This window comes from Schistosoma haematobium, chromosome 2 (assembly GCF_000699445.3).
Source record: "Schistosoma haematobium chromosome 2, whole genome shotgun sequence".
In the NCBI taxonomy this organism is placed as follows: domain Eukaryota; kingdom Metazoa; phylum Platyhelminthes; class Trematoda; order Strigeidida; family Schistosomatidae; genus Schistosoma; species Schistosoma haematobium.
The window spans coordinates 29,871,293-29,898,548 of record NC_067197.1 but is presented as its reverse complement, the minus strand read 5'-3'; the positions used below and the strand labels follow the sequence as shown (position 1 = coordinate 29,898,548).

General features: G+C 32.8%; 1 protein-coding gene across 1 annotated transcript; it reads right to left on the bottom strand.

The window, feature by feature from the left end:
- Positions 1-24,081: 24,081 nt before the first annotated feature.
- On the bottom strand, positions 24,082-25,784 carry MS3_00000284 (uncharacterized protein). The gene is made up of 2 exons (XM_051208112.1): positions 24,172-25,784; positions 24,082-24,134 (listed from the first exon to the last, which is right to left on the bottom strand). Exon 1 carries the CDS (start codon positions 25,735-25,737, stop codon positions 24,757-24,759), a length of 981 nt encoding a protein of 326 aa, XP_051068065.1. The 5' UTR covers positions 25,738-25,784; the 3' UTR covers positions 24,082-24,134; positions 24,172-24,756.
- Between the last annotated feature and the right edge of the window lie 1,472 nt (positions 25,785-27,256).

Sequence of the window (27,256 nt, the reverse complement as noted above, 5' to 3'; positions counted from 1 at the left end):
GAGGTAGCACGTTCATTAGCATCACAATTTCTTCATATCTTATGTTTGTATGAATAATTTTAGGCAGTGCATAAATAATAATAAAACAATATTAATTTTCCACGACGAACTGACATCAATTTTACAATAATTTTTTAATCGGAAACCGCTGGTAGTGTTTCATAACATCTTGGTTCTTTACAACACTGTACATTCACTATTCCCGGCTGTACCTGCTTCAGCCTTGACATTTTTAAAACCCACTAGTCTTAATTTTTAGATAAGACTCAAGTATTTAGCTAAACTTTAAACTGGGATGATGCAACTACTTTTCGCTGTAACATAATTTCTAAGGAAATAATTTCTCAAATATAAACTGTATGTAAAAAGAAGATAATAAATAAGTTCAATATCTAATAGCATTAGGAACTTATATTGGTAATATAACCTCAAAACTTATCTCTATCAAAAATTAATCAATGTCAGTAGAACTGGACTGACTTATGGTTTAAAATTCTAAGTAAATAATGGTCATATTAAACAATAAGGATTTTAAGCATTTAGTTATTTATTTTTACTTAACAAAATACTACACAAAAACTTTACTACATTCAGAATAGTTATTTTCTATTGTCATACAAGTCTACTATTGATGTATACGCTTGTTTCCATAGTGGTCTAGCTTCAATTGACTCATGATTTCAATCTGTGAAATTTCTAAAATCTCCACTAACCCCTTCTGATAATAATCATCTGCTCACTAGTGACTGACTTCTAGAGATACTTCTGGAGTTCTAGTGAGAAGCCGTTATCAGTGGAGTTCAACCAGGTCTGTTGTGAGATATCAGCTCACTGAAGACAATGGTGTAGGGTGGCACAACTTCGTGGATTGGTTGAAGTTAGACATTAACACAGTTGGATGCCAGCTCAGTGATCTAGTTGGTTAAGCGTCTGGCGCGAGACTGGTGGGCCCTGGGTTCGAGTCTCGCGGGATGCGGGATCGTGGATGCGCACTGCTGAGGAGTCCCATACTAGGATGAGACGGTCGTCCAGTGATTCCATGTTTTCCATGGTGATCTAGCTTCAATTGACTCATGATTTCAATCTGTGAACTTTCTAAAATCTCCCCAAATCCCTTCTGATATTTATTTTTACTTAATAAAATACTACACAAAAACTTTATTACATTCAGAATAGTTATTTTCTATTGTCGTACAAGTCTACAATTGATGTATACACTTATTGTATGAGTAGCTAAAGTAACTACTTAAATAATAAAACTGAAAGTGAATAAGAAGCTTTTACTGGTTAATCATATTGAAATCTAATCACAAATTATTCATGAAAATTAAATTTTTCTTTCTTCGGTAAACGAAGAGAAATTATGACAAATAGTATGTGTCTAATGTATCAAAAAAATCGTTATTCTAATTAACAACAACAAGTAATGTACAATATTTTTTTAACAAATTAGATTTTTATATGAATTTCCGATGAAATCATAGTTAGTAAATGACTTTTGAATGATGCCAAAGTAACCTTGAGAATATCTATATAGTTGCTAGGTTTAAAAGAGAGTTATAAATTAATGTGAAGAATAAAGATTAGGATTTAGAGTTAAAAGTTTGGGTTACGAATTGAAGTTAGCGTATTTATCATAAACTGACATGAAGTATAACCGAATGGATAAATGAATTTCACACCGAAATACTAGACTTATTATCAGTAATCTTAATGGTTTGTTCATAAATTATAGTCTTGCCAAGTTTTCAAGATTCAGTTTATATAGTTGTTTTCTATTTTGAAGGTAAATCAGAGCATTATATGAACAAAATCTTCTTCTTTAGTAAAGATATCAATGAATTAACAACTTTATTAAAAATATGTAAAAGTTATTGTTCGATAAAACAACTAACAATATCAACAATGTATATAGTTACATGTTGACCAGATCCAGTTTTTCCGTTTAGATGGCCAAAGGCATTTTTCATAAGAAATAATTATTTTGATGAAGATTCGTTAGCTACTGGAACTATATGTCTGGTAAATTGGTTATATAATTTTAGTTATATACTTTGACATTATAGAAGATATTCCTGAAATTAAGGATGAATATTATTATGTTTGTTTAAAATTAAATTAGACGTTAAAACACAAATTTTGAGATAAAATTAACTATTGAAATTCTGTGAACATGTTGCTTTTATTTAGTCATCCTATCCTTTTGAGCCATATTCTTACTCTTAATAGCTCATACTGTGTAGATTAACAACATGATAGTGATATTATCCCACTGTCTATGGAATAATAAAGTCTAATGTCTTCAAATATACATATAAGTAAGCAAAAAATCGATTGGCAAATGTAAAGAAAAAGCTAAAAAGTATTTAGTATCTAGAGACTTCAGGTATTTATCTTTACTATGACAGATTCAAATTTATGATCATGAAGTAAAAGATAAGAAAGTTAAAATTTGTTGTAAAAACGCTATCCAGGTGATGAATGATTCCCAGTTAAGTGAATCTGTATTACAAAGCTACCTATTGTATATGAAGTTAGTTCATAATGAAATTCTGAATATTGTTCAACATCTACGAACAAAAAGATGTAACTTGATCGCTCATAAAAATGACATCGAAAAAGAAACTAACTACATTTTAATAGTGTATTTGTAAATTTTGTAATCATCTTGAATATCTTACCCAAAGAACTTTACTCATCATAATTAACTTCATCACGGTCAAATAGTTCCAATATATCGTTCCTCCCCCCTCCATGAGAGTTAAATTCCTTTTGTGTAAAAAATTAAGTGAAAACACTATTCCACAGATATTACATTGTTAAATAAAAAAACAACTATTTAGATTTAGATGGTGGTTGGAGGTAGTCAACAGGAAACCCTGGACCCGGGTTTCGTGCTACTTGGCACTCGTCAGCAAGGTGTACCTGTAATCTTGAGGGAACTGGTGCTCCCTGGCAGATTCGATCTCGTGTCACTCAGCTTCACAGTCAGAGACGTTACTACTGAGCTATCCGAGCCGTGACTAACCTCCTGTAGGACTGAGATGTAATCACAATTGATTGATCACCACCTAGTGGTCAATCAATTGTGAAAACAACTATTTAAAAATCCCTATTTTTCAATAGCTTATTGGATGACGCTACATTGTAATGGAAGTTATTACGAATCATTTGAAAAAGTATACAACTGAATACATTCCGATTCCTTATTAACATAGATTTAATGAATCAAATTTAATTCAAGGAAATAATTAGAAAGAACTAAGAATTTCGGTTATGGTTTCATATTATATGTAAATACATGTACTTGTCTATTTTATATTAGAATTAGAAAAAATTCACAGGAGGAAGAGAAAGGAAAAAACAACAAAGAACCAAATTATCCCATTTTTGTTTCTTTTTTTCTTCCTAAACCGCTTTAACTAATAAACTAGTTATATTGTAAATATTTACTCTTTAAATCTCATATAAACATCCAATGTAAATAATTCTGTTTATTTAAACATCGACATCAACAACAATAATAAATAGTTAAAGTAAAATAATTAAGAAAATTCTTTATATAGGAATGAACATATTTCTATATATTCAATAGTCAATATTTGGTTACTTATGATTTCACTAATGAATCAAGTTTTATTTATTTTTTTTTCTATTTTTTTTGGTGTTTTGTTTACAGAGACGTTTTTTTTACAGATTTTTGTATTTTTTTTCTAAAAAAATTAAAAAAATTATGGTTTATTCTTTAAATGTAAATTTTGTTTATTTATTGACTGGAACAAGTATGTATAACAGATTAGATTAGATTAGAATAGATCAGTTTATAATAAAATCGAATAAATATGAGATTAATTAGAAAGTAAATGATTTTCTAATTGAATATTTATTTAACTTATGATTGTAAATCATTAGCATTGACGGATGCCGGCTCAGTGGTCTAGTTGGTTAAGCGCCTGGCGCGAGACTGGTAGGTCATGGGTTGGAATCTCGCGAGGTGCGGGATCGTGAATGCACACTGCTGAGGAGTCCCATACCAGGACGAAAGAGCCGTCCAGTGCTTCCAGGTTTTTTATGGTGATCTAGCTTCAATTGACTCATGATTTCAATCTGTGAAATGACTGATATCTGTTTGTTTTGTAAAAGCATATAATGTAATCATTCATAATAATATTTAAAATGAAGTTCTAATGACTTAACCCTACTGTTTAGGATAGAAGTTCTTATTGGTGAACGAAGATGCTACATCCATTGAGATCATATTTTTCACCTTCAAAGAAGTTCTTATTATCAAAAGCTACGATTTTTCATTGTTAACTAAATGATAATAAGTGATGAAATTCATTATATATTGATACATATCAGAAGTGTTTTTGTGGATATTATAGTAATTTCAATGGTTGAGATTATGAGTCAATTGAAGCTAGACCACCATGGAAAACCTGACTGAAGTTAGACATTAACACAGTTGGATGCCGGCTCAGTAGTCTACTGGCTGAGCGCGAGACTGATAGGTCCTTAATTCCGAATCTTGAGGGGTGCGGGGTCGTGAATGCGCACTGTTGAGGAGTCCAACAATAGGACGAAACGCCCGTCCAGTGCTTTCAGTTTTTCCATGGTGATCTAGCTTCAATTGACTCATGATCTCAACAACTGAAATATGTTGATATAATTGTTATAACTTATGACCTTGTGCCCTATTAATGTATGACGTAGTGATACCGCCAAGTAGAAAACAATGATTATCGATCGGTCCTTTTTCATACCTAGCCTTGCCTGTTAAGTCCAGAACACCAATCTCAACCTCTACAATTTGAATCATGTATTTCAAACATACTGGATTTATATACAAACCAAACAGACCACATCATAATATGGAAAATGGAAAATAACATTCTTACAAGATCTAGCCAAAAGTGGCTGTGAATGTAGAAGACTGTAATTAGTAGACTGAGCATAACTCAAGAATGCTTAATCGTATAATAATTGTCCATAAGTCAAAATAAAGCTTATGATAAGAGGAGCACGAATATGAATAGCTTAGGTACTTAACAATTATACAATAAAATTATACGTATTGCATTAGTCGAGAAATAGATTCCAACAGTTACCATTCATTATCCTCATCGGGATATAACAATGATGAATTTAGTATCGCACTTAACGCATAATAAAATTATTTAAAATGTACGTTTATTGATACAGTTTAATTACAAGATAAACTAACTTATTTTTATACACGTTCTATTAACTTCAATATTCATAAGAAATTTCTTATTGTGTAAATTATCATTTACTGAGAGATACTTTTTCTAAATAATCTATCAGTGATAAATCTGATTTGTTATAAATCAAGATAACTAAATCTGTTAATCATATTAAAGTATTGTAGTGAACTTGAATTTTTCAGATAAACTAATATAGATCTACCTGTTATTGACTTTATCGGTTTAATTTAAGTAAATCTATACTCTGTCCAGATGATTTCATGCATTCTCATGAGAGACTGAAGGTTTTGTGTTCAATTCCCTAGTACAGGGTCATGTATGCACACAACTAAAAAGTCCCATACTAAAACTAAACGACCGTCCAGTGCTTCTAGGTTTTTAATGTTCATCTACTTTAGATCAATCCGTGAATTCCACCTCGAAAATACTACAATCTCCACAAATTCCCACACTGATAATCATTATTGCCTACTTATTCATAGATAAAAGAATACAAGGCTAATATTACTTGATTATAGGTGTCATTACCAGGGGTTGACCTATTTATTTCAAGTCAATTGAATATCTTGTAGAATACTTATTCAATTTCGATTATTCGTTTATTTACTCTGAAGATATATTATCAGATATATCATTATTTTATTATTTATTAATTATCTCTCTATCAATCATTTTATCTATCTAATAATCTACGTGACTGAAATACATTTATCATCAAAATGCACTATTATTGAGCTTACTTATTTCCTTCTCCTTCTCCTTCTTCCTCTTCTTCTTCTTCCTTCTTTATTATAAATTGTCATTTTCTATCATTTCTTATAAGTTTATTCAAAATCTTAATGAAAATTAATTAAAACATGATTTAGGAATAAGGTAATTTTAATAAAGTGATTAATTTGAAAAGAGAAACAAAAAACTCAAAGATGAATTAAACATTCCAAGAGGATGCTTTTGTCATGAACCATTAAAAACTGATTAGATGTTTTCTTTAAGTTTTAAAAATATTCCTTATTCTACACTCATAATTATATACAGTAACAATCTAACGCTTTTTGAGTTTCAAAGTAGGCTGAAATCAAATAATTTTATAATTTCAATCAGTTTTGTGTTATGCAGAAATTATCGTTCAAAGATTTCAATAATACTTGTCTCTTTTCTAATACAGCCGGTTTCCATCAATTAGGGTTTCACGGTAGAGATTCTGTAGTTTAGATCATAGTTGGTCACAAGTTAATTCAGGATTATTAATTAATTTCAGAAGGGGTTTTGTGGATATTATAGTAATTCCAATAGTTGAGATCATAAGTCAATGGTCTAATGATCTAGTGGTTAAGCGCTCTCGCGCGTGACTGATAAGTCTTGGGTTCTAATCTCGCAAGGTGGGATCGTAGATGCGTGCTTCTGAGAAGTCCTACAATAGGGCGAAATGACCATCCAGTGCTTCCAGGTTTTCCATGGTGGCCTAGTTTCAACTGACTCGTGATCTCAACTATTGGACTGATTAATTAATCGATGACAAACGACGAAATTTATTGAATGATTAACCTACTATACAAAATAAATTTCTTGACAAAAAAGAGTTCAGATTATTATTTTAATTTTGGTTCAGTATTAGTGAATAGTCAGAAATCTAAACTATTATCTGGATAAAAACACAAAACTACAGTCTTTGCAAATTAGTAGATTCATAGTTCTGAATTAAGGATAAAAAATGATTATCAACCAGAATTATATGGGAATATCTACTATCAGAATAAATAAACACGAGAATAATTAGTATCTTTTTATGATGTAGGATAACAGTATGCAAAATACACTGGAATCACATAGTGATATTAAAAATTATCACTGTTCATCATTCAGTTTAAGTAAACTATTGTCTTAAGACAGTCTCAAACTATCTGATTCACTGGGATCGTTCAGAAATAAAATGCTAATCTGTTTTGTCTGACTCATATTGTATATAATAAAAACCTCTAAAGCATGGTCCAAGCTCACTATCGTAGTTGATAGACACTCTATTGAATCACTATAAAGAAAATTTATTTAACATTGAAAACATACGACTGCTCGGTAAAATTGTAACTTTACGCTTTCAATCGGATTATGAAATGTATTGCTTATCAAGGAATAAATTATTACTTGTTAAATAATGTCAAGTTATACTGTGCTCAGAATCATTGATCTAAGAATCATTATCTGTCAGCATTTAAAAACTGTCGGCTTAGCAGCTTTGTTTTTATAGGTGTCGGAATCCATTTGACATGATTTGAAACATTTAATTATCTTTATGTCAAGATATTCATGTCTTTGTATACAATATCTACTCAATTAAATCTTTTGAAAGAATCTGAGATTAGCTGAATAACACCAAATTATCTAATGAACATGTATCTGACATTCGTTCATTTTGCAGTCCTAATGAACTGCAAAATTTACATACATGTAAACTGACTACTAACAGTCTCCTTATCTTCTATAACACTTAGTTGCAGCTTCTTCAGTAGATATATTCGACAAATATACGGACCAAATGTAGAACCTCTATGATTTACGCCAGTATTCCGGTCTTATATTCTTTCTTAACTAGAACTGGTGTAGTAGCGAAGAATGATTACAAAATATCACTCGCTTAACGTTCCAGTATAGTAGTTTACACATGGTCTGGATTTACTCCTTAATTTCTCTTTGTTAATCATAAGTTACATAGTCCTCTTGTCAATGATTAGGTCTATGCTTGATGAAATTTTTCCTACAAATAAGTCATGCACATACATTATAAATATTGTAAGCCGCCATACTAATTTGTTTAGATAAGATTATTTGTCTCATAATCTTCATAGATAGTATAGTTTGAAATCTACAAAATTGATTTTAGATTGTTCAAATAAATTTTTTTATTCATTTGAAATTGTTCATAGATTTGACTTTATGGTATTTCCAAAGTTTGTCAAGAAAAACCCGCGATCGTTCAGTCAATATGCTTTAAAACAGCACATGAAAACAATTATTTGAGCTAAGTTTTTATTAATCCGTGTTTCAATCTGAATCCAAACTTTGTCTTCAATGTAAACCTGAAAGATAAAAAAAGTAACATGTTGTGAATGTGAATCTTGACGAACAGTTAATTAAGGAGGTATACCGTACACTTTTCTCTCATAAACATAAATCTACTTAGACTGAAATGTTTTCTGAAATAAGTTTAGTCAAATTGGAGTCCGTAAGAATGGTCTGATCTTCATCAACTGACAAGATAACATTATAAGCAGAGATTGATGATGGCTAGCAATGGAATCTGAAACACACGTTTCGTCCCATTTAGGACGCGTCGGTTAGATGTGCCTGCATCCCTGGGTCTTGAACCCAGTGCCGTTTGCTTAAAAAAACTGGTCAAGTGCGATCATAAAAATCAGTAAAAGATTCAAACAGCCGATGCAAATCGATTACAGGATAACATTTTTCATGTTAAACATTAAGATATTCAACACAACGTGATTCTATAATCCTATCTACAAACTTAAAAAAGTAAACTAGTTTCCTTGTATCATGGTATACAGTCATGAAAATCATGCTTCAATGTTAATAACACTATTAATCTAAGGATGCTTTGCTTTTCACTTACACAATAGATCATGTTCTCATTCCTATGAAGAATGTGAAAATCCTCATATCTTGTCTTTTTTTCTTAAAATAAACTGATTAACTGCTAATATACTTTATAGATTGCAGATTTTCTTTTTCACACAATTTTAAAGAGATCGTTTCCTTAGTGTGAAATCATAGTATAGGGACAGGTTCGAGCAATTCCTAAGGTAACCGTGCAACTAAAAAACAACCGTTCAGCCAGTGAGTAAGAAGTCCATGTAGGTCAAAAGTATTTAGCTACAGTAAAGTAACCTCATATAACTTAAAGATTTAAGGTAGTTTATCGGTTTGCGAAGGCTTATCATTAGCTTTCTGATCTTAATAGGCAAAGATGGATGTTGGTTAGCAGTGGAATCCAGGAAGCGTGTTTCGTCCTTTCCGGCACGCATCAGTCGGACGTAATCACACTCTGGAGTCGATGTTCACCCCTGGACTCGAACCCAACACCATTCACTTCAAGCGCCACCGCTTTATCCACTTAGCTACTAAGTCCTGGTAGCCACCAGCTTGTTTAATGGGGTGAAGTTTTAAGTCATTTTGTATTGTTTGTTTGAATCTTCCCATTGATGGTCAATAGTACGAAACGTGCGTTCTGGATCCCACTGCTAGCCACTATCCATCTTTGCTTATGATGCTTGTGACTTAAGGCAATATCGAGGCAATTTGCATAGGATGCACATATGCCGATGAGGCATCAATAGGAAGTTTCAAACAAAGAATACAAAATGAATTTCTGATCTTAATTTTGTAAAAAAAAAAGAATGTTACACGATATCATTAATTTGAGTGTGGATTGGTTCAGGTTAATAGATTCTTCTTCATCTTTCGTACAGTTATACGTAATTGTGTAAAAAGCTTATTATCAATTACAAAATCCCTATCAATAAATTCTCTATAGTTACGAAAATGACGTTAAAGGGGAACCATTATTTTCTCTATATCGACTTAAAGAATTAGTACATGAAAGTCGTCGCCACTTTTAACATTCCTGCTTCATCAACTTACTAACCGAACAAGCCACTAATAAACTTAATTCTTTGTGGGTTTTGAATAAATAAATTGAATTTAAACGCGCGTTATGTAAAATCTATATGTAAAACAGTGAACACTTGATACATTTAACATTGACATTCTTATTTTTTGTTTGATGAGATAAAGGATTTTCCCACATACCATTCTAAACCTATTACATAAAGGTGTTCCCGTTGCTCAATCTATGTGATAAATTGCAAAACTGACTTGTCTTTTACTAATTTAGAATAAGATTTCAAGAAGTATTCTTCTTCTAGGTTCTGGCTGGCTTGTTCTTATACTGTACTTTTGTCTGTAACAAATAATTAATTTTTATTATGGCAGTTCTTTTAATTCTACTCATTGTTCCTGCTATATTCTAGTGAAGAGTAAACTATGGATTAGTTCTGAGAACTATTTATGGACTAATATTATACAAATATCCTTATTATATAACCGTTAAGAAACTAAACTATACGTATTTATATTCGTCTTATTATAAGCTTTTATATGATCTATTGGTTACTGTTATTCTCAATCTATTAGCTACAGTTTCTCACAATTACAAGCACTTTTTGGCTTGATATTGTACAAATGTTATTTTCTGTTGTGTAGTATGATGTGATCTTATTTTACTTGTATACGATTCGTATCGGGGATGTTGAGATTGAGGTTCTGGACTAAACAGGCAAGGCTAAGAGGAAAAATGACCAATTGGAACTCTAGGCTACCTTGACAGATATATGCATCATTAGTTTGATCGTATAAGTCAACGTATCTAAATTGATAATCGTATTTTACGATAGTCATATAAGCTAAAGATATAACAATTCCAACATAATATTTACAGATATATACAATTTGTATTCTGGCATATGGTTAGTAAGTTAAATCGGGTGAATTTGTTTCTTTTAGCATTGATAATCTTTTGATCAATTTTTGTTTTTCTATCGTTTCTTTTTCCTTTTTCTTTTCTTTTCTTTTCTTTAAACTTATTAGACTATTACATAATAGACTCATTCTTTTAATCAGTTATGTATATGTATTAAATGAATTCAATTATATACAATCAAACATATAAGTTACGCCTTTATAATAATCAAAAGAAAAGTCACGTAGGTTTCCTTTTTTCAATATTTTTTTTTCTTTTAAAGCTGTAAATGATGAATAACTCAGTGAAATTGTTCTTTTTTTTTCAAAAAACAAAATTGGTATCATAGTTTCTTTGATTAAATATTCAAAGACAATTATTCACAATATGTACACAAACAACAGAATGACTCATTTATGAAGGTATTCGTACAGTTTATCTTTCTTGTAAATGTACAGAAACTAGTTGAAATATTCAAAGATGAATAGTGGCTAACAGTGGAATTCAGGATGCGCGTTTCGTCCTATCTGAGACTCGTCAGCTAGATGTACCTTCATCTCAGAGTTGATGTTCACATTGGGACTTGAAATATTGTTTTATATATCTTATAATAATTTAATATTTGATGACTTTTTAATTAAAAATAAATAAGTAAAAGTTTTACAATTTATTGACAAATGACAAAATAACCATAATGGTTATTTGAACTGAACTGTGGAAGAAATGATCTAAATTATTTGAAAAAAGAAATTACAAGTAGTTTGTTTTACTTTACAGTTTGAAGTCTCCATGTTTTCGTGCATTCTGGGATATAAAGTACGCGTTCGCGCGCGGGACAAATAGGTGTTCGAATCTCGCGAGTGGGATCGTGGGTGCGCACTGCTTAGGAGTCCCATACTAGGACGAAACGGCCATCCAGTGCTTCCAGGTTTTCCATGGTGATCTAGCTTCAATTGACTCATCAATTCAACTATAAAATTACTGAAATCTCCACAAAACTCTCTTCTGATAATAAGATTAAGTAAGAGTTTTACAATTTAGTGGTAAATAACAAACTCGCCATGATGGTTACTTGAACTGAACTGTGGACAAAATGATGTAAATTATCTGAAAAAACAAATTACAAACAGTTTGTTTTGATTCACAATCTGAAGTCTTCTTGTTTTTGTGCATTCTGGAATATAAACAACAATAAAATACAATAATGAAAGCTTAACATCACAATGTTATTAAAATATGATATAGATTATTAATTAGATTTGGGTACATTTAATAATACAAATGGTAACAATTTATAATAACTCCATTACAAAATAATCATTCTATTAAAAGTTCTTAATATTATATTCTCGATGTACTATGATAAACGGTAAAATCAAATATGGTTTCATGTCTACCATTTTTAATAATGCGTCGTTTTATTGTACTGAGTGTTAATTTTGTGAAAAACTCTAACAATAGAATTATGTATTGTTTCTTGAGAATTTATTTTTTCAACTTGTTGCTAATGTCATTTTAATCAAGTTATCAGTGTTAACAATGTGCTTTATAATTACATATCCTGATATACCTTCTCAATCATACATTTAAATGATCATGAATCGATTGTGATATAGCCCTTCAAGGAGACAGCTATAGGAAAGGGGGGGTGGGGGAGAAAGATCTTTCTATTAAACTATATTATGGTTTGAATTTTCTATAGATGTAATTGTAAAGTACTTTTTAGACTATGTAGAAAACATTGTGTGCAATTTATTATTACTACTTTTTTCAGTAATAATATTCGTTTTTGAGTAATATACCATTTAATACTATAATATAGTTCAAAAGCTCAAATACAATGGATATCTAAAATTAAAAAAAACTTTTTTTGTATTGTAACTATTCTATATAACATTTGTCAAATGTCAGTATTTTCAATCAACTTTAGTAAATTAAATTTGAATAAGGAAATATGGAAAAATTGAATTTTCTCACTTGAAAGAAAGCAAACTTGGATACACTGTGAACATTTTGTCTGTAAGTTTATATTTATCTATCTATCTATCTATCTAACAATATACCTAAATAATAATTGGATACAAGTGCATTTAGGTTTTTTACACAGGAAAAATGTTAACTGATGGTAAATGCATATATATATATATAAAGTGTGAAACGACGTAAGATAGAGAGAATTCATCAGAAAATGAATGACATCTTTCAAGTGACATTAAAATAAGTTAAACATGAAAGCAGACAATTCAGAGAGATAGAGAGAGAGAGAGAGTAAAAATAAACGATGATGTTCTTGTCGATATTATTATTATTCTGATGTTGATGTTGATGAGAGAATAGAAAAAAGAAGAAGTAAACCCAATATGAACCTGATGAAATTCGTTTTTTATACTTTCGTCTATTTGATAATACCTCTTCAAAATGTCAATCAAATGGTTAGTTAGTTAGTTAGTTAGCAAAGACATTGTAAGTTGCATTAAACTTTTTGGTGACTCCATCTTGTCTCTCTTCAATACTCTCTATCACACACTTATACATGTACATACATACACATCAACATTCAAATGATTTCTATTGCCTCTTCATCTTGTTATTTTTCACTTTCATTTTCGGTTTCCGTTAAAGTCTCTTTTTCTTTATTTTGAATTTTCTGCAGTGATCTTTTTTCATGGAAAAAATTACTATTGTTATTATGGGAAATGCCTATTTTACTTGTATTTTCTTGCCTTTCACACTTTAACTGAATAAATGTACACACACATATACACACCGACAATTGCATACATCTATACATTGAAATAGTCTCGGTGATCAAAAAACAATCCTTCAGAATTATTTATCTTTTGTTTTAAGTTTTAATTTCCAAGTTACTAGTATTTCCTTTTTTCAATGCGAAAGAGGCATTTGATCACTATGTGATCGTGATTTTCACTACTGTTGCGTTTACTCATGAAGTAACACTGTGAGTAAAATTATCGTCTTGTGATAGGATCGGAATTTATTTTAAATTGGTTTAAAGTGAAGTAAGTACACTAACATGAAGTGAATTACTGAATTGACAAAAATTTGCACTTCAATAAATGTTGATTAACCAAGGAATAAGTTTTCATCGGGTTCAGAGAAAAAATGATTGCCAGAGTCTCATAGTCACATTTATAATATCGAAAGACAATTTTTTATATTTAATAATTTAATAACATTAAAAATATAAGCAATTACTACAACAGTGACAGTAATTCTATAATGCTGAATTACATTACATCCTATTGACCGTTGTTGAATTTATATTGATCAAACGATGTAGACACCAACGAAATGTATATCACATTAACTTCGCATATATTCAGTTGTCTTAACACAGAACAGCGGTTTATCAAAAGTTAAAGTAAGAGTAGGATTTCGGATCAGTGTATTTCATACATCTGCTAATACCAGCAGAAGATAACAAACACGAATCGGAGATGGTAAACAAGTTTAATCGATTTAATTAAACATGACTCAACATTTATAGGTATGGAAGAGACACACTAAGTTTACAAACATGTGTACTGTTATGCACATATGTATAAAATATGCTCACGATTACTCGTAAGTGATTAACAAGGCCGCATATAGAACAACTGTAAAATTTACAATAACCTGTCCGTCCGAAAGTTCGAATAAATCACGTAGGGAGATTAATGTACTTACTAATTGATACAATATAAAAATGATTATCATGTAACCGTGACAGATTTAACAACTTCACAAAGTTAGGAATAACAGCTAGTTTAAGGCACATTTTTGAAACTGAAATTTGGATACCCATCATTTCTAAAATTTAATCATAAACATTAAACATCAAATACATATAAAGTGACTTTTGATAGTGTTATTTCCTTCCTTTAACTGGATGGTTTAGCTTTAAAGCTTCAGCTTTCCAAGGATGATCTTAATTACCATCTTAGAAATTAATATATGCTAAAAGTGATTTTTTTAAAACAATTATTCTAAATTTCTTTTATGTCATTCATAATTGTATTTAACCGATTAATTAATTCATGTTGTTTTATAAGCAGTGATGAATGGTGACTAGCACTGGAATCCAGGATGCGCGTTTCGTCTGTTATTTTTGGACTCATCAGTTGCATGTACTTGCACATATTGATGCGAGTAATGTTATTCATAAATATAAAATTAATCAAATACAAATTCCAACTCTAAATAACCTTTTCTAAAGATTGAAATTATTTAAAAGTCATAATTGTCATAGTTATTCATACATATACCAGTTCAACTTATGAAAAAAGAACGTACATATATTTATTGTTTATTAACTTGGTTCTTGAAATCTTCTATAATGCAAATGAAATAGAAACTGTAGAATCATTGATGAATTATCTTAAACAAAATCGAAACAGATGTTCACTACCGCCCTGATTTCGAGTAGTTCTTCAGCTATTTAATTGACATATATGTAAATAAACAGATACCTATTTACCTTTATACGACAATAGATTAGATTTCATTATTCAAAACATTGAATGCATGATATTTTAAAACTGTATTAAATTCTGTAAAAAACAAAAGTAAATTGTTTGAATGTAAAGAAACGTGAGTCATAATTTCCTCAAGTATTCATTATTAGAAAGAGATTACTATACTTTGTTTAATTAACCCTTAGTTTTATGCTAATTTACGAATCATTCAACTAAATACACATTATTATATACAACTACACATTATTATGCAAAATGTAGTTTTTCTATGTACATATTACTAATGACAAACAAGTCCAAAATTAATTTTACTGAACTATACACATAGATAAAGTCTATTACTATCTTTATATAAATTAAATAGAAGCCTTTCCCCTTTTGTTTTTATTTTAAATACTGTAAGTCTTCTCAGACTCTTTCTCTTTGTCTCTTATTCATATACACGTAAATACTATCTCTAACTTTTTATTTAATGTTTTATTCAAGCTACCGGTATGCATGAACAAGTTTCAGTGCAATAGAGTAGAAAATATCTCATTGATTTTTAACTATATATATATTCTCTGTCGTCGAATTTTTTACCCTTATTTAATATTCGTCAAATCACCCTCCTACCCACTCACTCAGACACATACATGTAAACTGGTGTATAGTCATCCTATAGTCATATAGACCTATTTAACAAAAGGTGTATAGTGTAAAGAAAATTGATTACTGACTAGTGGTAAAATTATAATAATTATTAAATAAAATATCAAACAACAGGGTGATATTATTATTATTTATAATAAACACCAAGAAAAGGTGAAAAACATTGGAGTATAAGGGAAAAAAATACATATAATTACTATAATCGATTTAGTGTCTGCATTTTATTTAATCAAGTGGATATATCACATTCTTTGTATTTATACTATATCACTCAAGTGGAAAACTATTTCTCAGTTAGTATGTTGTGTTAAGTTAATGAAGAGGAAGAAAAAAGAAACGCAGTCAAGGAACATTTTTAAAAAAAAGGGAGACTGTTTTAATGTTAAACATTGTTGCTTTTCAATAGAATAAGTTGTATACTGTGTATTTGTTTGTATGCATCGTTTGAACAGTATTTAAGAAAATTTGTGTAGCGTTGGATTCTGACGTAGATTTATATATCGCCACACGTAGTGAAACTGAAGAATCTTGATCATAAATGTTTTTTGGTGTTATAATGTTTAAGAAAACATAGAGATTGTTATTCATTGTTTCTTCATTTTTAATGATTCTTTAGGTAAACATAAAAATGTTGAGTTGTTGTTTGAAAAAATTACTAATCATAGTAAACTACTTTCTTGCCGTGTACTCCTATTTTATAGAAACTACTACAGTTCCAATATTTATACAACTTTATTAAGATTTGATAATAAAAATTAAACAAATAAGTATTTGAGTACACTTGAGTAGACTGTGAAGCTGGGTGACACGGGATCGAATCCATCAGGGAGCACCAGCTCCCGCAAGATTACAGGTACACCTTGCTGACGAGTGCCAAGTCGCATGAAACCCGGGTCCAGGGTTTCCTGTCGACTACCTCCAACCACCATATAATCTCACAATAGTGCACAGTGTCGAGTCACCTAGACTGGTGGCCACATTGCATCATGGTCGGTAGCATTCGATCTGCACTAATAATAAGGACTTGATACACATGACATTGGTCACCACCCAGTGATCAATCGATTGAGACTTGAAAAATATTTAGAAAATCTTTCGGATCATAAGATGAAAATATATACTTCGGTTCTAAGATCATTCATATTTTATGAGGTTTAATTTTATTAGGATAATTTAATTAGTTATAGATATTAGAAAAATAATCAGTTCATGAAGTTAATGTTCAGCAATTAGTAGTAATCGACAGAAAACTTCATAAATTAGTTTTTATTTCCTAAATAGCACTTATCATCAAGAAATGATTTCAATCTAGTGGAAACTGGTTTCCTAGATAATTCTAATCAGGATCAATCAGTTCCACAGTGTGAAACTTTAAACTGATCCAGTCAAACTGTGAGTAATAACTAACTCAGTTATCAATTGACATTTTTTGCGTTTTATATTCTTTTTTAAATAACAAAGTTTCATCACTGAACGCTCGTCCAATCGCTCATTATCAAATAATATGCAGATATGAGAGAAATAAAAACCAGCTTATTTATCATGATTTGTTACAATGATGATTCTTTCTGAAAATTAACATTCATGCAATAATTTTAACATTCACAACCAACTTGTTTTATTCTAAAACTAAATAGAAACAATGAAATTGTAGTTTTTACAAACTGTAATGTTTCTGATTGAGATCATGAACCAATTGATGTAAAACCAACTGTTATGACCTTGAATCGCTTTTACCCCGTGATACTTGTTATGACTTGACCTTGATTCGTCTAGTCTAAATTATGACCTTGACGCGTCAGGCTGAGTGGCTTAACCTTGAGTCTAATACGCGTGAGTTCGATTGGGGTAGAGAGAACTATTCTAAATCCTGATTGGTTGGCAAACACGCAAGTGAAAGAAGACAAGACAGTTGGAACACTAAACTCTGGATTCTCTGAATTCGGATTACTACAAAAATGTACATGAATAAATAAGTGCATATCTTGACCACGACGTACGATAATTTGGAAAAATACAGTTATGCCCGAAACAGGGAATTAGGGTAGAAAATATAGTGCAAAATATTATGTTTAAATTACAATATTTTTGGAACAAAAAAAGGGTATGCTAGTGAATGATACATAGAACGAAAGCTCGTGTCATGTAGAATAAGATAGGGACAAAAATAAATATAAGTGTTTTACAGGTTTTGAATGAAATGCAATAACGTCCCAAGAAAATAGCTTTCGTAATTGTCTGGGCTTCTTAATTCCCCGTTCGTAACACCAACATTGGAAACCTGGAAGCACTGAGAGGCCGTTTCGCCCTAGTATGGGACTTTTCAGCAGTGAGTATCCAGGATCCCACTTGCAGGATTCGAGCCCAAGGCCTTCGGTTTTGCGCTGACCACTGAGCCGATATCCAGCGGTGGATTGGTTGAGGTTAGACATTAACACCGTTGGATGCCGATTTAGAGGTCAAGCGTTTGCACGCGAAACCGAAGGCCTTAGATTCGAATCCCGCGAGTGGGATCATGGATACTCACTGCTGATGAGTCCTATACTAGGACGAAACGGTCGCTCAGTGCTTCCAGGTTTCCAATGGTGGTCTAACATCAATTGGTTCATGATCTCAATCAAAAACTTAATAATCTCCACAACCCCATACTGAAAACTGTAATATAATTGTAGTATGAATGAATTTTCATGTTAAGGCTTAATTCAAAAGTGTACTTGTTAGTATTTTTTTTCCGTTTCTTCATGTGATTTCATTGCCTTTTGTTTTATTTACTTTTATTACTGTCAATCAGTTGCTTATTTCCAGTTCAGTTACATTAAAGCCTTGAATAACAATTGATATTTTCTTATTTCCTATTTCTAATTTACTAATAATTTACTCATTCTCAATAAATTTCATTAAAAGAAGTATCTTATAATGAGTGTTGAATGTATTGTTTATGAATTAACGATTGACATTTATTATTTTGAAAGTTTCTTGATTCTATGATGTTTTTTAACAATTGAATTAACAACAAAATATTGACCTGATAAATAATCTTTCTATGTTATTATTATGTTATATACTGATTTGTTAATGTTACTTGTACAAATGAGTATGATTGTTGTAACTGATTTGAAAACTTTTAATCAAACTATATGAACTAATATCCAAAGAATCAATCTAAAGTAAAGTTACACTGAATTTATTGAACAAGCACATCATACGTTCCGTGTATCGTGGTATTATTCAGAAAAGAGTAAGCATTAATTTATAAACATTTCAATATTGAATGTATCATTATAAATCTTTTTATTGTCTTTTAAAATATATTGTTTTATAAACGGATTATATAGTTGAGCAGTTATGTTTTTTAATTGTACAATCTTAAATCAATATGGCTGATACAAGTAAAGATCAACAGTGGCTAGCAGTGGAATCCAAGATGCACGTTCCGTACTCTTTGAGACTCGTTAGCTGCATGTATCTGCATTTCAGAGTTGATGTTCACTCCGAGACTGATCAATTGCAGTACTAAACAACAATTGGAAGATACAAGCAAACAATACCAAGTGAATTTAAACTTCATACCATTGCACAAGCAGGTGGCTATCAAGACTCAGTAGCTGAGTGAATAACGCGATGGCGTTTGAAGCGAACGGTATTGGGTTCAAGTGTCAAAGTGAACATCAACTCTGAGATTCAGGTACATTCAGCTGACGAGTCCCAAACTGAACGAAACGCGCACCCTGGATTCCATTGCTAACCAACATCCATCTTTGCTTGTAAAACTTGTAACTTAAGGTTATGTAGAGGCAGTCCGCACAGAATGAACATATGCCAACAAGAGACTGATCAATAGCAGTCCCAAACAATACCAATCGAATCAATATGGCTGATACTTTATTACGAAAACAAAAAACTTGGAATATGTTTGCAATGCTTAAGTACTGAATAGTCAAGTTTCTACAATTAATTAATGAAGTGAATATTTAAGAAAACTTTGAGATTGCTATTCGTTGCTTTTTAATTTTTAGTGATTCTTTAGGTGAACTGATAGGCAATGGGTTCGAATCTCGCGGGAGGGGGTTGGATTGTGGATGCGCACTGCTGAGGAGCCCCATACTAGGACGAAACGGCCGTCTAGTGCTTCCATGTTTTCTATGGTGGTCTAGCTTCAATTAACTCATGATTTCAATTATTGAAAAGTGAAGTTTATATGAGGAAATGTAATAGATATTGTGATTAGAAATATTGACTATAATCTGATTGTGATGTAATTAATTGAAGAAAGAACTTATTTATAAATGAATAGAGTTTCATATATGGATTAATCCAATCTCTTTGTTTCACAAAGAAATCTGTTGGTGAGCTGTTCTTACCATAAAAGCTAATGAGATGAAGAATATTTATAGATGAATTCATGAGTAATACCATGCTAAATCCATAGTTATCTCAATATATTACTACTATGTTTGATTTTGAACAGAATCCGTACTCTGTAATTATAAAAATAGTACCAAAGCACCTATGATTTTCATGCTTGTTATGTTTATCTAGCTGGTTTTACAAGATATTTTCGAAATTAGTAAAAGACAAGAGTATTAATTATAAATTTCTAAGATAAATAATTAATTGATAAGAATTAGAGCCATCATTGAATAAAGTGACTGAAGTTAGCCTTATTGAGGCACAACTAATCCCTATCTCTGTAAATTATTCTAGTCAATATAAGAGTAGTTCAGAAAACAATGAGAAACTGATTTAGTAATACATGAAATAAATCAATTAAAAGTAATGAGAGGAGTTGTGGAAAAGTGCAGTTTTTGTAATCCAGATCTATGAAATGACTATAATTAAAACTGTGAAAAATACTACCCGAAACCTGATGCAGATGCGTTCATTTTTTTTGCCGAACAATTCAACATTCAGTCAGATTCCTATCCTTCATCAAGGATTCATTGAAGTAGCTGTTCTCCTTAGAATTTTTGTTTTTAAATATACCTTTTGAAGCAGAGAAAGGATTGAAACACATTGTTTCACCTAATTTTACAGTTTATATTTATGTTTAAATTTCTTTTTAACAATATTAATGAAAAAAATATATTGGTGCTACTTCGACTAAAATAATTCAAGTACTCATAATTCTTTCCATCAAAATCCTGTATAGATCACTCATAATGATGAAACTCATTGGCATGAATTACATTTATTTGTAAAATAATTGATTCTAAACAACGTTCAATCAATATCAAAGTCAGAATCTTCAATACGAACGTCAAGACAGTTCTACTATACGGAGCTGGAACTTGGAGACCTACTACAACCATCATCAAGAAGTATTACAAGTATTTATAAATAGTTGTCTACGCAAGATATTCATTGGCCCGATACAATCAGCAACTGTCTAATATGAGAGGGAGTAAACTAGCTTCCAGATGAAGATGGAAGTAGGAAAAGACGATAGAAATGGATAGGACATACATTTCGCAAATCATCAAACTGCATCACGAGACAAGTCCGAACTCAAAATCCTGAAGGAAAGAGGAAAAGAGGGAGGCTAAAACAAAACATTACGTCAGGAAATAGAATCAGATATGAAAAGGATGAATAACAACCGGAAAGAGCTGGAAAGGATTGCCCAGGACAGGGTTGGATAGAGAGTGTTCGTGGGCGTTCTATGCTCTTCCACAAGGAGTAACAGATGTAAGTCAGAAACTGATTCTTATCTCTATGGTGTTAGTTTGCTCACACAAGTGAAGTTAAAAACCAATTTATTTTTTTAGAAACAAATTATAACATCATAAATCATAACTAATGAAATGATCAACTGAACAATTTAACAGGAAATAAATATGTCAATATTACATTCATACTCGTTTATATAAATATACGGATTCGTTAATTCAATTAGCTATGCTGTTATTTTCTCAATCAAAATAAATCCGAATTGACATTAGATAAAGTATTATCATTTTTCTTGGCAAAGAATGATTAATTTCATAAGATCAAGTAATTACTATTGTTTTTCACAAATATCATAACAAAACAAAATGACATAGATTATAAAACACAAAATGAATATTAATTTAAGGATATTACTTATAAATATTAGTTATTACAGCAAATGAAATATAGAGTAGAGCTATTAAGTATAAAATAGTGTATTAGTATATTAATCATTAAATTATTAAGATATTAGATGACAAATATTTGCGATCTTTGTCATTGTAGTGTCATGTAGCGAACAAGAACACGAATAGGGACAATCGATTGTTTGTGAGCACTAAATTACAGAGCACTCCAATAAAATCTGAGAACCATATAGTAAATCGTTAATTTTCAAAATATCAATCCATCATATCAAACTTGACTGTTTCTATTGCAAACATCGATCCATCGTCTCAGATTTCATTGTTCATGCATTTTAATACCAATTGCGTTCCGTTCCCGTTCTTTCCTCATCGACCGTCCACTGAAATACATTCTATGCCCGACCACCGCCATATACTACTTGTGTGGATATAAGCAGCCCACACCACACTCATCCCTCCTTTAAAGCATTCGTTCTTGCGGTGGTTCTGCTCGCCGTGCCACTTTCTTCATCTCTGCCACGCTTCCCGTCAAAATGTCGAGTCTGCGGCGCTCTGACCTCCATCGCTCCGTCAACCTGCCGGGGCAACAACATCCGATATCCACCCGGCACCTGGGACGTCTAACACCCCTGCTCCACTGGCCTGCTGAGCCATCTACATCCGATGTCCTCCGAGAAGCCGCACGCCCCACCGCTCCTCTCCGTCGACAGCACCAGCTACAGCCAACCTCGCCTCGCCAGAACACCCGACTCGACGCCACCTCTTCGCATCAGACTACCCTAGCCGGCACCTCAGCTCCAGGCCCACAAAGGCGTCCACAGAACAGCATCCTTCCCCCCTCCTGATTGACAGCGACACCGAATGTCATTGTCAACTATGTGCTTAGTTTTCACCGTAATATAATACATTCGTAGGTAGTTTCTTACCACATGTATTACATGAAGTACTTTCTTCGATAGTGGAGACTAGCCATTTCAGGTTTTTTTATTTTCAACAGAAGTATCGTGTTCTAAATTTGAATATTGTTCCTTGAGTTCATTAGTTTAATCAAACATAGTCTTTGTTGATACAAAGGCTATATAAATTTAACAACGATAAACAAAAGAAGAAAGGAATAGCGTTCGAAATAACTAGATCGGTATCATTATTGTAATGAACAACTTTGAAACAGGAAAGATATTTTCGTAACAGTTTCGATCTTTTATCGATAAGTTTCCGAATTAGATGATTTATAATTTGTAAACAATATCACAGACTTTTCATACATCAGTAGTATGTATCTGTGGATCAGTATAACCATATATTTACCGAGTGATTTATTCCGAGATCCGTTTCAGAAATTCCAGTGAGAAGTGGGTTCAGCAATATCTTGAATGAATTGGTAGTCGATGTCAGCAGGTGATAGTTGTAATTAAGCTGAAGTTCTGAATTTGTACCTTAGCCTAGAGCTCACTGTGAGACCCGAAAGTTTTAGGTTATATCTCTAGTTGGGTCTCGCTAAGTAAATCTAACATGTTTCATATTAGAATTAAAACTTTCTCCTTTTTTACAAAGTTTTCATCCATACTATCAACCATTTCCAAAAATCCTCTAGAAATATATCTAGCTGCTACACAAAGGATCTTTAGAAATTCATTATCACAGGTTGGCTCATAATGAAGAATATCTCACAATGGACTTTCATTAGTGATCACTTAAGACGACTGTTTTTATATGTGATAAGCACATATAAAATTCATTCGTTAATCTTAATTCGAAATGACTTATACTCTAAAGACAAATACACGACATATATAATTATTTGTCTTTCCAGACACGAACAATAATTTGCTAGTATACACGTGTCAGAATTCCTCAATGAGAAAATCCATTTAATTTCTATGACAATTGTTTTTGGATCAATTTGTGGTTAATAAAGTTTATCATTCCATATAAAAACTATGAATAAATCGCACGATATGAATTCAGTTGAGTAAAATGATTGTTGAAAATTCGCAGATACATTTACTTAACAAAATCTGTAAAGTCAACCAGTCATAAACACATTTATCAGAACAAACTGATATGGTTACTTTATCAATAATTTTAAAGTGCTCATTATCACTTGAAGTAACCGTTGATGATGATAATGATGATAACAATGAAAACTTCATAATTGAACGATGCAGATGATAATAGTAATCTGTTTTTTTTAATATAGTATTTTGTATTCAATTTACCTGTATGTATATAATCTTGATACCTATGGAATATGGATTTTCACAATGACTTTGATAAAAAGGAGTTAGACAGAAATGAGATTATGGGAGAAATAAACAGCTGTTTGGCATGCGTGTGAATGTCTAAATGAAGCATAAAATTATTTGACTCAATATGTGTTAGGTTCGTTAACCTTGAGGATACTACTGATTCGACTTATTCGGAACGGAACGAAGGCTCAGGATTCAGAGACTCAAGAGACTATTCTGGTCCGTTGTCTTCGACTCAGCTAACTCGATCAAGAAGTCTTGGTAAGGCGTAGAAAGTGTATTCTACAAGCAACAGCAGATACCAAGTCAGGCAGGCAGATCAGATCAAGCATACAAGTCAAGCGTATTTATACAATTATTTACAATCGATATTGTCATAGAAAATTTTTAAACATTAATCAATGAGTTCATTAATTGACCTATTTGCGCATTTAATCGATAGTTCATCAATTGACCCCAATAAAAATATCTAACATTTAATCGATAAGATGATCGGTAAGATAAAATTTAAAATATGAGTTTGGGGATCTATCGTCCCCAACACTCCTCCCCTTTTTAATAGCGGGCTTTCCTGGGGTCAACCTGCATCTTGACTGTAGCTCGCCGTTCTCTTATAGGCCATCGTCTGGGACGTATTTCAGCTTGTTGTTGAGGTTTTTCTTGTGGTAGGGTTGCCGGTAAGTTGAAGGTATCAAGCAAGATATCGAGGGGAAGATTTACTCCTGTTGATGGGTGGTCTGGGGCTATCCGCTTACGTAGTTGATTTCGGTGTCTAGTCCATGTGTCTCTTCCCACCTTTACCTTGTACATAACTTGGCCTAGTCTTCCAACCACACGTGCTTCGATCCAAGGACCATGATTTGCTGTGTAGTCTCGAGCGAACACAGGGCATCCAACCTCGTACGCTGGAAGCTTCTGAGATTTGGTCTGAGATGGTGGTGGTGTGGTTCTTGGGCACATGAGACTGTGGATCGTCCTCAATTTCCTTCCCATCAGGATCTCTGCCGGGGACTTCTGCTGTGGTAGCATATCACTAGGTGTTGTTCGGTAAACAAACAAGAAATTCTGCAGTGTTTCTACTGGCGTCCCCTCCCCTTTCGACTTCATTAGAGCTCTCTTGAATGTATCCACAAATCTTTCTGCTTGTCCATTTGACTGTGGGTGGTAAGGTGGAGAGCGGAAATGCTTGATGGATAGGCGTTTGCAAAATTCCTGAAATTGGCTTGAGGTGAATTGCGAACCGTTGTCGGAAACGATTATATCCGGTAACCCATTGCGAGAGAACATCTCTGTCAACAGTTGCATCGTTTGGGTTGTCGTTGGTGGCATGACGGGAACAATTTCTGGCCATCTCGAAAAGGCGTCAACAACGACTAGATAGGTGATTCCATTAATTGGGCCTGCGAAATCGACATGTATCTTGGACCAGGGATACTCAGGCTGTGGCCATGGGACTGGTAGTATTTTCGCGTTACACTTAGCTGCTTGCTGACATTGTGTGCACTTGCTTACTAAATCCACGATATGTTGGTCCATGAGGGGCCAATAAGCATAGCTTCTGGCGATGGATTTCATTCGTTTTATACCAGGATGACCAGTGTGGAATTGCTTTAGCACCTTTGATCTTAGGGATTCGGGCACCACTACTCTATCTCCAAACATCAAGCATTCGTTTACGATGCATAATGAGTCCCGACGGTGGTAAAGCTGTTTCAAGTCACCATCGAGTCCAGTCGGCGGCCAGCCATTAGTGACGTATTTCATCGCTCTCTTTATGATGGAGTCGTTCTTGGATGCAGATTGTATTTCAGCTGCTGAGACTGGCAAAGCACGAATAGCAGTTGTCAGGTAGCACTGCGCGTAGTCCTCTGTCATCAGGGAGGCAATAACTGTATCTTCGCCGGCCGTATGGTGTTCGCTGATAAGTCGTGACAAGGCGTCAGTCTGACCAAACTGTTGAGTGCGCCGATACTGAATGTCAAAATCATAACCCAGAAGTTTCAAAGCCCATCGTTGGAGACGGTTTGCAGAATGGGCTGCAACACCTGATTTCGAACCGAAAATTGTGAGAAGAGGCTTGTGATCAGTGAGAAGAGTAAATCTTCGACCGTACAAGAATTTGTGGAAACAGCGTACTGCAAACACAAGAGCCAGAGCCTCTTTTTCTATTTGACTGTACTTTCTTTCTGATGAAGTTAATGTGCGAGATGCGTGCATAATAGCTTTCTCTGTTGCGTCCGGAAACTGATGTGAAATGACAGCACCGAGTCCAAAAGCTGAAGCGTCTGCAGCGACAATGATAGGCATGGACGGATCGTAGTGCGTCAATAATAGTTCAGAGCTAATGATGGTTTTCAGCTTGCAAAATGCAGCTTCACATTCTTTTGTCCAATTCCAGCTGGTACTCTTATTCAGAAGATGAGTTAGCGGGGCGCGTATGTCATGCATCGACGGAACAAAAGCTGAATAGTAGCTAATTAGTCCCAGGAATGATCGTAGCTCAGAGATATTAGTGGGAGTTGGCATCTGTTTTATAGCTCGGATGTTTTCAGGATCTGGTCTGCGACCTGCGGCATCAAAGATGAATCCCAAGTATTTAACTGACTTCAAGAAAAACTGGCATTTTTCTGGGCGTAATCGGAATCCGTTATCGTTGATGCGTTGTAGTACAGCTTTCGTGCGTTCTCTAAGCTGTTCTAACGATGTGGCAACAATTAAGATATCATCGAGATAAGTTGCGACCCCCGGGATACCCGATAGAATGGTATCCATTAGTTGCTGAAAAATAGATGGAGCTGTTTTAACACCAAATGGTAGGCGATTGTACTGAAACAAGCCACGATGAGTATTTATGGTAAGTAACTCTTTCGAATCTTCAGCCACTTCCACTTGTAGATAAGCATCAGCGAGATCCAGCTTTGCAAAGAACTTCCCACCATTTAACATCGTGAACAAATCTGCAGGGACTGGCAGTGGGTAGTGATGCTGTTCGAGAGCTGCGTTAAGACCTGTGGAAAAATCTGCGCATATTCGGATTGTGCCATTAGCCTTCTTA

Coding starts and splice junctions, on each gene's coding strand:
- MS3_00000284 (XM_051208112.1), bottom strand. CDS start 25,737: ATGGACCAACATATCGTGGATTTAGTAAGCAAGTGCACACAATGTCAG.